At 44.0% G+C, this 13,681-nt stretch overlaps 1 protein-coding gene across 14 annotated transcripts in view; it reads left to right on the top strand.

Annotated features, from left to right (window-relative positions):
* Positions 1–13,681, top strand: part of Ttll5 (tubulin tyrosine ligase like 5) — a 248,565-nt gene that overhangs the window by 118,795 nt on the left and 116,089 nt on the right. For all 14 annotated transcript variants that reach the window (XM_087911615.1, XM_087911620.1, XM_087911618.1 and 11 more), the window contains one exon: positions 11,110–11,264. In XM_087911615.1, coding sequence (XP_087767741.1) covers positions 11,110–11,264 — 155 coding nt within the window. The remainder of the gene's footprint in view (positions 1–11,109; positions 11,265–13,681) is intronic.

Below are 13,681 nucleotides of genomic sequence, written 5' to 3'. Positions count from 1 at the left end.
CTATTGTTTGGAACTATGCGTGTAAGGGTGTTCTGTAGACGGTGACGTTCAAAAGAGGGAGGCAGTTGCCAGGAAGCTTCAGATCTGACACATCGGTGCTTCAGAATTCTTCACACTTCCCAACCCCCTTTAGAGTATGATTAACATGGTAGCCCTTATCTCCTGGTGATTGGAGTATAAACTTGTGGTTCATTTTATCAGCATCCAGGAATTAAAAAAGGAATTTAAACTGCCCTAAAACATGTGTTTGTTGCTTACTGGAGCTAGCGATTTAATAACTACTCATGAGGTGCCTTTGGAGGAGTGTTCAAAGTATAATTGCTTAATGGTGGCTTTTTTTTTTAATGTCTTTGAAAAAAATATGTTCTTCACTTTGCTCCAGTGTAAGCAGCTTGCAAGGAGTGCATACCTAGATTCTGTGTGCTTGTCTGGAACAGATGTGATGTGTCCTGTTCAAGGATTGCCTTTTCTTCTAGGGACACACGAGAGAGAGAGAGAGAGAGAGAGAGAGAGAGAGAGAGAGAGAGAGAGAGGAAGAGAGCCACCCCATGGCCCCACCCCAGATCCCTCAGAACTCCGCAGCTGGGAGAGGGACAGTTTTCACAGCACCCTCCTGGTCCACTCGTGTTCTGATGGGGTTTCCTCTATGAATACAGAAGAGGATCATTCTCTAGTGACCCTGGTATGGTTCCAAGGACAGTGTGAACGCAACTCTAGACAAGACCATGTCCCTTTCAGTTCACATGATCCATTTTGAGAATCAAATCAGAGATGTATTCTTCTCCATAAAAAGAAGTGCACACATACTGACTTGTGTTCATTTCTAAAGTGTGCATAGACGTCCCATACACAGGCTCCCTCTCTATCCATGGACACTTGGTCTCCAGGTTTAGAGATCTTGAAAGCTTTGAGATAGTATGTAACCATTGTTATTGATCATTTGATCCAAATCCAAATCTTTTACCATCTTTGCTACATACATACATGTAATAAACAGTAACACTCTGCATTAGATTGTCGTCTCCATGGAGGCAAGGATTACTGCTTTCATCTGCTTTCCTCCATGCTGAAAAGAATGGCAAATCCAGACAAAGTAGTAAATATTTGTGTGAATTAATGAAATCATTTTGTGTAACACTCCTTTAGATCTTATTAGAAAAGAAATCTAAGATTTGGGGGCATGCCATGATAAGATTGAATGGTGATAAGAATGTTATACCTGGCTGGGCGGTGGTGCACACCTTTAATCTCAGCACTCAAGAACCAGAGGCAGATGAATCTCTGTGGTTGAGACCAGCCTGGTCTACAAAGTGAGTTCCAGGACAGCCAGGGCTACACAGAGAAACCCTGTCTCGAAAAACCAAAAGAGGAGAAACAAGAATGCTACACCTGAATGTTGCACCAATGTTACCCATCTGTTTCCATCTCCATCTTGATAAATAAATAATAAGGTGCATGAAGTTTGCTGGTAAGCCCAAGGTTTGTCGCCACGAACGACAACTGCTTTCCTAGCCCTTTGCCATCTCAGGACCATGAAGGAGTCATACAGTATAGCCACTGTGCAGAGAAGGGAACACAATCTGAGTGCCAGAGCTATTATTTTACCCATTTGAGAACCTTGCCTCAGGCTTGGAGACCAGGCAGACATCATCTCTAAAATTATGCTAGGCACCAGCCATAGCAATACTTAGCTCTCACTCTAATCACTGCTTCTTTTATTTCCTTTAATTCCAAAGCAATCTCTCCCTTGTGGTCTGTGCAGAAAGCGGTAATATGGAACCTCTAATTTCCTTGCTAGCCTTCTAGTGACATTTGCCGCCCCACTACTTACTGCTCACTGAAGAGAGGGAGTGGAGGGGGACAGAGACACAGGAGATAGACCCGAGCCTTGCCAAGACTGTTTGTTGAATTTCTTTGGATGAAGTCCACTTTGTTTACTATTACAGTTGGTCTTCTGTCTCTGAAGATTCCATGTCTCTGTATTCAACTAACCACAAATTTAAAATATTTAGGAAGTGTCTGTGCTGAGCGTGCATAGACATTTCCTTGTTGCTGTTTCTGAACAATATGGCATATGCGGGCTGATTTGGGATCATGCGGAAGTGGTTCTGTAGATGAGATCTAGGAGGATGTGACACACTGTATTCTGAGGTGATGGTGTTGTGGGAAAGGGGGTGCTCAGGAGTGAACGGGGACTCTCACCTCAGCCCCATACCACTTTTCCAAAGGGACTTGAATATCCTCTAGCTTTGGTATCTAGGAATTGCGGAACCAATCCTCACAGATACCAGGAGAAGATAAGTGTCGCATTATAACTTACAGAGATCTGTGTGTGATTTTTCTCTGGGACTAAACAGCTGGGGGGCCGGGCAGGACAGAAAAACCCAAGCAAACAGGCCCCCTCATGTTACACTGAGGATGTAACCCCCAGTAAAGTACAGTCCCTGGCCTAAAGCGGCTTGTAATCTGTAAGGTAAAATATGAAATTAATTTGCACTTAATAATACTAGCTTGTCATGAAGCTTCTAGAACCTTACCCCTTAGCTCCTGAAGCAGTTTGATGGCAGTGATCATGTATGGCTGAGGGAGAGCCTTTTTGGAGAAAGAAATTATACCTTAGACCGCAAAACACAGCAAGATAGTGAGAAAACATTCAGGATTTCTGCTCTTTGCAGGTTAGGTCTAGTCACGGCTCCTCTTGCTATAGCTACGTCTGTTTACTAGTCATACCCCCCCCCCGCCCCAGCAGCAGTGAGAAACCTTGGTGTTGTGCTGATCAAGCGTGAGGCCTTCTTTAAGCAGACTCAACCATGCCCTGGTCTGAGGTCGGCCTTAGCTATCACCATATAGGGAAACTACTCACGATACAAGTATCCACTGTAGGGGGAGAGTGCTCTGCCTTTAAGGGATGACAGTTTGTTGTATAGAATATGGATTCATAAAAGCAGATACTGCCCATGGCCTCTCTGATGGAGGACTTGAGAGAACACATGAAGCACTTTATATCCGTTAACCTGTACTGTCTTTTCAATGTTTACCAAGAGCCTTACTGTTTCTAAGTGTCAGTGTTTGGACTGTGTTTTGCACAATAAAACCGGAGGTCATGGTGCACCTGAATCCTAAAACCTGAACGGTAGACAATGGTGGTTGGAATGTAGCCTTCACTGCCTTGAGGTTCAAGAGATGTCTAGCGAGGACCTTTGAGGAAAATCCTTTTGGTAATTACTGTAAGATTCCATCGTAAATCACTAGCCTTGGTGACTAGAGCCAAGCTGTGTGTGTGTGTGTGTGTGTGTGTGTGTGTGTGTGTGTGTGTGTACGCGCATCTCAAGCTAAAGCCCAGGAGACCCCATCTAGCTGCTCTCCTGTCCACCTCCTTCTCGGCCGTGCCCTTTCTTGACTTTTAAACCAGTTTATTGTTAAAAGAGAGGCCTCGTGGAGTACATCTGAGGAGAGACACATTTCCCTGTGGTCCTTGAACAAAACTGGTCTCAGAAACCCTCTCTTTAAACGCATCCCCTGCCCTTTGTGTGGCGGGGCAGGGTTGGGGGCATTGAGACTGTCTCTTTATGTAGTCCTGGCTATCCTAGAACTTGATATGTAGACCTGGCTGGCACGTGGCCTTAACTTCACAAAGATCCATGCCTGCCTCTGCCTCCTGAGTACTAGGGTCAAAGGCATGTGCCACCCTTCAACCTTCCCTTTCTAAATGGTGGAAAGCTCTATCTCCTCTCTCCAACACTTTGGGAAAATAGTATCTCACAGAAACAGTTCCTATAGACAAGTGTGAACAACGGATACATGAACTTTTGAACGCTTCCGTGGTCAGATTACAAACCCATCACCAAGGTCTGCCTCGGCGCAAGGGACAAAGGATGGGTCAATAAGCGATCTTTAATCCCCTCTTACTTAACTGCTGTAACCGTCCATTAATCCTTTTCAACTCACCCCGGAAAACAACTCTTGGTTTGCCTGCCCTCACCACGTAGTGTAGCACCACATCAAAGCATAGCTTGGGTGTGGCTCCCAGAAGTTCCCTTTGTGTCCAGAGCAAGGGTATTGTTCCATCCCTTGCTGTCTTCTGGTGCCCTGCCTTTCCCCAAGTATCTCAGGTGTTTCTTCCTGCTTGTTTGTTGCTGTCCATATTATTTCTTCTATTTAGGCAGTTCATAGGCTGTATTTGAATTTTCTTAGCCCTGCCACGTTTGAGATCTCAAATAGTGTTTGCTCTCATGTTTTAGATGATCAAATCTGATATAGCTTGAGGGCAGGCAGAGGCCACATTTCTCTTTGTAACTTCCCACTCTCCCTGTGGCCTTGCTTCTGATAGAGAATACAGTGATTCTTTGTTGAATTACATTTGAGGTGTAAAGTTTGTTTGAGCAATGTACGACAGCATGGAACTTCAGCCAGGGACATCTAGTTAGGTCTGTCCCCAGACAGCCCCTTTGCATGCCAAAAGGGTATGTGTCTGAGTTGTTGGGGCTGTTTTCTGGGAATCCATCAGGGCAGTTCTATGGTATTTTAATTATAATACTGGCATCAGCACTACCTTTAGCAAACAGCAGTAACAAGCAGTAACACTTGGGCGGGCCAGGCACCGGAAATTGGCCGCCTCCTCTGTTTCTCCTACCCCCTTTCCAATCCATCACCTGTATTTATTCCTGCTATAATTTAAACACCTGTCTAGATGGAATGTATGCAATGTGTCCTTAGCCCACACATCCAGATATTTGCTCACCTGCCCTATTCAGAAGACTGCCTCTAAAATAAATACTGTTTTGGTACCAGAAGAAAAAATGCACTGAGGTCACCATGGCAGTGGACACAAGGCAGAGAATGGGAGTAGAACATCTGGATTAGCTGCTGTAAGAGTGGGAGCTGAGGGAGATGGGAGGGCAAGGAGAAACATCTGGCTAGCAGGCCCCAAGGCTTAGACGAGCTAGGAGCTGGTGGCCAGATTTCCCACAGCAATTCGTCCCTTAGTTAGCCAGCCAGAGGAAGGCAGAGATGGAGGTAGAGGTAATGAGCTGGTGGTTTTTAGGTTTAAATGGTTGTTTAATAATGACAGTGTCATAAGGAGTCTTGGACTCTTCTGGTTTGTTTTGAAATGTTTTGTATGCTTTTGCATCCTCAGCATGCTTTTAAAGTTTGAGCACCTAAACAACACCAAGACATAGTGAAAATCCCTCCTGGAATTTTTTCTCTTCCTCCCCATCCCCTTGTTTTATGACTTACTCCATCCAAGGCTTTTCTGCTGTCTGTTAGAAGGTCCCCTTGGCTTCCTGGGGGACAGGGAGCCATGCATGTTCCCCTTTCCCGTTCTTACCTTTCTTTCTACCATCTCCGAAAAGTGATTTTCAAACTTAGACGGCAAGTCGGCTGCCCGTGATCTTGTTGAATGTAGGTTGGTTCTCTGGGGTGAGGCTGAGCTCTGCACGTGCGCAAGTGTCCAGGGACGCAGATGCTCCTGGTCCACAGACTGAAACTGGAGGATGCAAACGCTGACACAGTGGTAGAAGTCACAAGATAGGGAGGTTTCGCCTCAGGAAGTCTAAAAGTTAAATTTAGAGGCTACACTTAGTGATTATTTTACCTCTCAACTTCAGTTTCTCCATCTATCTTTAAGAATAAATTAGTTCACACATAGTGTGCTGAGCAGAAGACCTACAAAGAGCTATTTATTAAATTTAGCCATCATTAGATTCCTGTGATTTCATTGTCATTGCTGCTAAAATTGTACCCATGATAGGACATCTCAAGTGTGCTGATGCAGGGCACAAGGCTCTTCATAAACTGCTATGCCAACTTTATGTAAAGATGTTAATATTGTGGCTGGAGAGATGACTCAGTGGTCAAGATCACTGGTTGCTGTTACAGAGGGCCTGAGTTCAATTCCCAATACACACACACACACACACATACACACACACACACACACACACACACACACACAGTGGCTCACAAGTATCTATCTCTAGTTCCAGATGAGCCAATACCTTCTTGTCATTTCTATGAACACATGGTACAATATATACATATAGGCAAAACATTCAAATACATAAAATAAAATCAATCTTTTTTAAAAGATGTGAGTATTCATCATCAATTGGGCATGTTCTTTTTTAAAATTTAGTTTTATTTTATTTTTTTAATGAATGTACATGTTTTGCCTTCCTATGTGCCTGTAGACCATGTGTGTGCAGTGCCCACAGAAGCCAGAAGTTGCAGGCTGTTGTGAGCTGCCTTATGGGTACTGGGAATCTAACCCCAGTCCTCTGGAAGAGCAGCCAGTTCACTTAACTGCTGAGCTATCTCTCTAATTTGGGCATGTTCTTTGAATCACAGTTTCTATCGTTAAAAGTGGTTTTTAAATTGCCCTGCCTATCTTCTAGACCCATTTGTGGCCAATGCCATGAATCTAAGAACTGGGAGTTTAGTAACATGCATTCTAGTTAGTGACCAGCTCAGGGAAGCTGACTGACCTAATGGGTGTGACCTCTACTGTAAGAGAAATGACAAGTATTGTGAGACCTCTACTGTAAGAGAAATGACAAGTATTGCTATATTCTTGTGCGTTTTGGCTAAGGCTTTCCTTTGAAGAAATTCTTTAGCAATAAAATGCTTGTTATGACCGCATACCAGCACACACAGTACCATTTCTCGCTCCCTCATTTAGTCAGAGCCAGAGGGAAATGTAATTGGATAGAGAAGCAGTTACAGTGAGCTGGCACCTGTGTTATCTTCTTATGTATAGAGACCTCATTGGCCTGTGTACTCACCTAGTACTAGGAGACCTGCCTTTGTTAGCAAAAGAAAGTGATGCTTGGATCCATTAGTTCAGGGATTCCTTTTGCCCATTATGGAAAAGGCTAAGAGGCTGGGACAGAACCAGGATAATTTGTATGTAGTAATTTATCCTTTATACATATTTATCTAGAGATTGTCAAGGCTACAGGGAAGTGCTGTCCAGTAAATTAGCCACTAGCTAGTTGAATTTTAAAACTAAAGTTTAAAATCAAGTTTCTCAGCCACAACAATTTGAAGTACACAAGAGCCATGTGTGGCTAGTGGCTGTTTCATTGGACAGTGCAGGTTGTCAGTTCATCAGCAGGAAGCATTCTGGTAGATAATGTTCTTTAGGGCAGAGCTGGAAAATAAGAATGACCTGCAAATTGTCCTTTGTTTCTTGTTTAAAACTGTATCAAATCACCCCATTCTAGTGTGATTAAGATGCAAACTATGTGGCTATACATAATGGGTTATTAAAAAGAAAGATCAGTTCATTCCCTCACTCTTTGGATGATTGGCAGTGTAACTTCTTGCAAGACAGATCTCGGAGGCCAGGAGTAGGGACAGTAGGTGTGGTACGTGTTGAGTGACTTCTAGACAAAGTGGGTGAGAATGGAATGTTGGAGGTAAGGGCCAGGTTGTTACCATTTGGTGAAGATAGTGTTTGGAAGAAAAAGGTAAGAAAGTTTAAAGTTTTCCTGTTCTGAGTATTGTCATCTAAGCAGTAATCACTTGCTGCCTCTCTAAGTAAATTATCAGTGCCTGATTCTATGTATAAAGAGATCTCAATGGCTGCCAATTCTTGGTTCATACACAGAATAAAGAGTGGATATTGAATGAAGCAACAACCCACCAGCTGTTCAGAGTTGGGCACATGTTCCTGCTACCTTTTCCTCTACTTGGATGAAATAAAACGGACTGAACTTGTTTTTTCTGTCTCACTTCTGTAATGTCCTCTGAGGAAGAAAAATGGGAAATAGGATTTAAGGAGGGAAGAGTGGCCATTGCTTTCTTGATGCTTGTAGAGTCACTTCCTTCAGCAGTAGAGGTCTCCAATGGCAGTTTTCAAATAGTTTAGAGTGAATAGGATTGTTTTCCTACATCCTAGTTAGAAAACGGGTTTGAGACTAGAGCCCAAGTTCTGCAAGCATTGCACTGCTTTGGGCAAAGCACTGTGATAGGCTCTCTGAGCCTCGGTTTTCTTCCTCTGTGAGTAATGGGTGAAGTGTACATGGACTCGTTAAAGCATCCAAAGTGCCCTGCACCACTCAGGTGGTGAGCTGTGTAGTCTAGGGACAGCATGCCCCATGCACCTGGAGTCCAACACACTCTCTCTCATCTTGACCTTGCCACCAATTAGATGGGTGGCGTTTGTGTGGCTGCTTGGCTGCTTTAGACTTGTTTCCTCGTTGGTAAAATAGACTTAAGAGTATCACTCAGGGTGGATGTGATCAGGCAAGGATGGCAGCACACGGCACACTCAATAAGCAGGTGTTTGCCACACTAGCACAGATTATCACATCTGTCAAAGCTGTCCTCTCCTCTCTTCTGCCTGCTCTAGTCTCCAAATCCTGCCCCTTATGCTAAACATGACTAAGTGTGCACGTTTTAATCTATTGTTTAACCACTATAAACTATTATTAAGCCCCCTATTATTATGATTTGGTACAACTTTTTTTTTTTTTAAGTGTGTGTCTATGGATGTATATCTGCAGAGACCAGCAGAGAGCATTGGATTCTCTGGAGCTGGAGTTACAGGTAGTTTTGAACTCCAGATGTCCTTGTTAAGAACCAAACCCTGGTCCCCTAGAAGAAGAACAAGCACTAACCATTGAACCATCTCCAGCCCCAGTTTTCAGTACAGTTCTTCTTATCACAGTGATATTTCCACATTGTAATATTTTTACAGCCTATAAGAGCGTGTTCTTAATTTAAAACCCCTGGTGTTTAGCAGCGCACACAGGTGTGGAGCCGTGTGGGTTGAGAATATGCTCTCCAGTCCTACTGGAGCTCATGTCGCTACCTGTAGGGTGTGGGAAAAAGTAGGACAGAGTACTTGAGAAGACCCTGGGTCCAGAGGAAAGGGGCTCGCATCATCGCCCTGCATCCCACCATCACCCTATCTTAGGTGTCCTTGAGTCATTCTGAGCCTTTCCTCTGTCCCTGGTACCTCCAGACCGCAGAGCAGCTCCCGCGGCCTCTTCTCAAGTGTGGCCCACACACCAGCCTCCCAGTCGCCAGAGGCTGCTCCCAACCTATGGAAAACAGCTCTCTGTCCAAGACAAGTAGTTTGAGTCATTGGTGAGAAGACACTGGCCTGGGCTGTTTTCACTTACGAACTTCTATAACTAGGGAGGAAACACTACAGCCGTGCTAAAAATGACTTTTCTGCCTTCATGATTTCAGATAATTTTTTAAATGTAGAATTCTTTCATTTGTAAATGTCAAGGTTATTTAGGTACTTCAGACGTTTTATAGGCAAGCATTTCCCTTTGGTTTGCTTCTCTTGACTGATGACCTAAGATACCATCTGGCAGCGTGTGTACAAGAGCCTTACGTTCACTCAGCATTGGGTTTTTCCTCTCAGCCTCTCTGTCTACCCTGTTCTGAAATGCTTTTCTCCTACCTGCTGTCACTGCCCAGGTTTTACTGAATATATCACCATTGCAGTGAACCTACCAACTTTGAAACAATGCTGTGGATCATTAAATAATTAAAAGAAAATATGGAGAGTATACAGAAGCACAAGAAAAAAAATATCGTCATGCTGAAGTAGATGATGTGTATTCTGGATTTTTTCTTTCTCATTTTTGAGTTTATTCATGTGTTTATTTATGTTTAAGGAAATTTACATTGTAAATTTTTATTAGCATGTGATTTTTTTATTAGCATGATTTTTTCTTGTGTTATCATATTGCTAGATCAAGTGTTTCTAAAAAAAAGTTGATGAATAAATTATTGTCTTATATAGATAGAGCAAAATGTAACCATCTTGTTAGCTATTTATACCTTCTCCTATTTGATGGTTAAAAAACAATGTTTGCTTTTAAGTATATGTTTTCTGTAGCGTGTGGTCTAAAGCCGGACTGTGGAGTTCCAGTCCTTGAGCCCTAATTCTGCTGTTTATCCCAAGGCATCATGCAGTCCCTACTGTTTCCTCCTGTGCAGAGTGAGGATTAGGGCGGGCACTGCACTGGTGACCAGAATTTGCATGAGATATGTGTGACTTACTCACACTTACTTAGTCAGATCGTATTTCTTACTGAATTCTGATAAACACTAACTGCTGCTGTAATGGTCACTGTCATTCATCACCTGCAACATTCTTGGTCTGGAAGCAAACATCAGGGTGGACAATAGTCTAGTGTAGTGTAGCGACATCATTAAATTGATATAAGTACCTATCTAGTCTGCCCCCCGACATCATTGGGCTCTTTTTTCTTTCTTTCCTTCTTTCTTTCCTTCTTTCTTTCTTTCTTTCTTTCTTTCTTTCTTTCTTCCTTCCTTCCTTCCTTCCTTCCTTCCTTCCTTTCCTTCCTTCCTTCCTTCCTTCCTTCCTTTCTCTTTCTTTTCTTTCTTTCTTTTTTAATGATTTATTTATTTTTATTTTTATGCATTGGTATTTTGCCTGTAGGCATGACTGTGTGAAGGTGTCAGATCTCCTGGAGCTCGAGTTATAGGCAGTGGGGAGCCACCATGTGGTGCTGGAAATTGAACCCAGGTCCTCTGTAAGAGCAGCCGGTGTTCCTAACCGCGGGGCCATCACTCCTGACCCTGAACACTTTTTTGCAATATCACAGTTTTGTCTTACAACTTGTATTTCTTTGCAGTTTACAGTTTTAAAAAATAATTTTCACTCACAAATGGAAACTAGTTCAAAATGTTAAATTGCCGATGGTCACATTCCATCTTTGTAAATTATTTATGAATGTTAATTCCCATTTTGATGGACTGTCCTCGTTTTTCTTTGTAAATGACTAAGTTCTTAGTATAATTTTGGTTACTATCTTATCTACAACTCAAGCTTGTCAGGCAGTAGGGACGAAGGCCGTCTGGTGTGAACGCTGCTAGCCCCGACCCAGTGCCATCCGCAGTGCAGGGGTAGAGCGAGTGTTTGCTGGAGTGCACAGACACTGCCGGTCCCCCTCTGCTGGCTTTCTGTGCACAGAAGCCAGTCTGTGCTCTGTGCCTTTGTCACAGCCGCTGCTCTCAGCCCACACGAGTCAGTCTCTCAGGCTTTGATTGCTCCCATATGTTTTTCATGATCCTTTCCTAAAACTTTGTAAAATGAAGTTCTTTCCGTCCCCTCATTTCTAGGTGGCAAACCTGAACTTGGCCAGCAGTGTCATAAACAGAAGTAGTGCTTCCACGCCCCCTACCCTTCGGCCTGTCATCAGTCCTAGTGGCCCGACATGGTCTATACAGTCAGACCTCCACGCTCCTGAGAACCACGCCAGCCCCCCTGGGAGCAGGTGAGTGAAGGGCTCAGGGCTGGTGTTGGGGTTACACAGGACTGGCCTGCGACTGCATCCCAAGTGGGATGGTGCCACAGAGAGCTCTGACAGGAGGCTAGTGAGCAGATACCTTTCCTTTGCCTGCCCACATCCTCCAGCACCGAGCCAAAAGGCCAGCGCTTTAATTCGTAAGGTTGTTTTCATGAAAACTCAGTGAAGAGGAAGTTTCTGATAGTTAGGAAAATTGCTCTGTTTATCTTCACTTCTGTCGAATGGTCTTCCTGGTGTCTGAATTTTGCCAGTGTGTGCTTCTTTTTACAGCCTATCCTGCACTGTGCTTCAGGTCCTTCGGACTCTGCTTTGGATGGGCGTTTGCCTCTTATGTTTCCAGAAGCTGGGTTATATAATTAAGTGCCAACCATAATTAAGTTACATAGTTAGGCCTCCTCTGATAATGTTGACTTGAGGGGTGGGAAGGTATTTCCTTTATGTAGTTGAGAAGAAGTGATACGGGATAAAATCCAAATGATCTTGGACAAAAAGCAAGTTCTAAATTAAAAAGAAAGCACCGTGTCGAATAATGATCTCTTTCTGTATTTTAACAATGCCTTTATGAAAAAAGATAATAAGAAATAGGTTCCCAAATGCGAAGTACGTGGTTCTAGGTCTTCCAAGTGTGGCAGTGTCATAAAAAACAAAGAAAGGGTCTCTGTATGAAATCCTCATCCTGATACAGAAAATGCTTGGGGGTGTGCTTGCCTCACTAGCCCACCCACCTGATCTCAGCCCACAGAACCTGCTGTGGAAGGAGGGCTGTCCCGGCATGTCATCCTCTGACCTCAGCAGGGTGTCATGGCGCGTGCACAGGCACAGAGTAATAATAATGCTTTGTTATTTTTGTCTTGTGCTTTCCCCCTTTATTGTTTTTATTATATAATATATTTTGATCATATTCTTTCCCCTCCCTCAACTCCTCCCAGATCCTCCCCACTTCCCTACCCATCCAGCTTCAAGTTGCTTTGTTTTGATTTTGAGACAAGGTCTCTCTGTGTAGCCCCAACTGGCCTGGAACTCACAGAGATTTACCAGTCTCTTCCTGAGTGCTGGGACTAAAGGGGTGCCACACTATCACTTATATTAGATATTAGATGATAATATTAGATAAAAAGTTATCTAATAATTTTTTTGAAGAACAATATTGAGTCAGCAACTAACTGTGATACAGACGATGTAATTTTTAACACTGTTTGAACTACTGTTGTCTCTGTGACATTTCCTGAACAAGAGCATGAGCTCGTCCTTCTTGCTGTAGTGCTATTGAGTATGGCTCCAGCAGCACCCACCCCTCAGTCAGATGAGCAATGAAGAGCCATGGGTGTTAGAGTGAGTGAAGCATCCTGACCACAGGGATCCTCTTCCCTGGGCAGGAAGCTCTCAGGTGTTCCCGTGAGTTGTGTCCCCCACCCGCATCCCCAATCCCAGTGGTTCTTGCTCCTGCCTCTTTTGTGCTGCTTTGGTGGAAACCTGTAAAGGAAGACCAAAGGCCTGGCGAAGGAGGGGCTACCTAACAGCTGGAGTTTCTGTTGGTGACAGAATTAGGATTTAAGGAGCTAATTCGGGGCCCAGAAGCCATGCCCAGGAAGTGACATAAACATAAGCACATTACATCATGCCCTGGAGCGGCGCCTCTTATTCCCGTAGTCACTGTGGTTGGGATCGAAAGAAGCATCTCAGTTGAGGGTTAGAAGTGCTGGAGACAAACAGGGCTGCAGCACTTTTGAGACAAGGCGCCCTCCACACAGTCTTCTCCAGGAAAGTCTGTTGTCTGATTTACAGTCTACAGAGTGACCACATTCCCGACACAGAAGTCGTAGAAAAGAGGCTCTGTTCCCACTTTCTTCACCTTACGAATGAATGTTTGCAAGTGTTAGGTTTTCATGACCAGGCAGAGCTGTTCCGGCGGAAGTCGTTTGTGCTGCCGTCTCTGCTATTCTAGCTGGGGGACAGCAACCGGCACTTTCCATACTGCAAACAAGATGTCAGAGTACACGTTTGGAGATAGTTTTTCAGTTTGCATATTTGGAGGAGGGGGCTTTAATGGAAATTCCGGCTGGCTGTAGAGCTTTGTTTTGGCAACACCTGTTAGAAGTAAGAGGAAAGATGGTGGGGTGTGTTAGAGTTAGAGCCAAGCCTTTGACTTTCTCCCTGCTCGCCTGTGAGCCTTGCAGTGACCTGGCATACTGTTTGCCTCAGTGCCTCTGCAGCCAGAATGCAGCCTCCATGAAGTCCCCTCAGCTTTCCATCTTGACTTAATTGTCTGTAATAGCTCTGCTTGCTTTTCTTTAAGCCTAAAGGCCAGTTGTCAGGTTCTAGTGAAGTCCAAGGAGCCCTGGAATGTCTTCTGAGGCTCCTTGGTAACCTCTAGTTGCTAGGAC

This window comes from Myodes glareolus, chromosome 11 (assembly GCF_982192425.1).
Source record: "Myodes glareolus chromosome 11, mMyoGla1.1, whole genome shotgun sequence".
NCBI classification, from domain to species: domain Eukaryota; kingdom Metazoa; phylum Chordata; class Mammalia; order Rodentia; family Cricetidae; genus Myodes; species Myodes glareolus.
The sequence above is the reverse complement of the archived record's forward strand: the minus strand, read 5'-3'. Positions and strand labels throughout refer to the sequence as shown.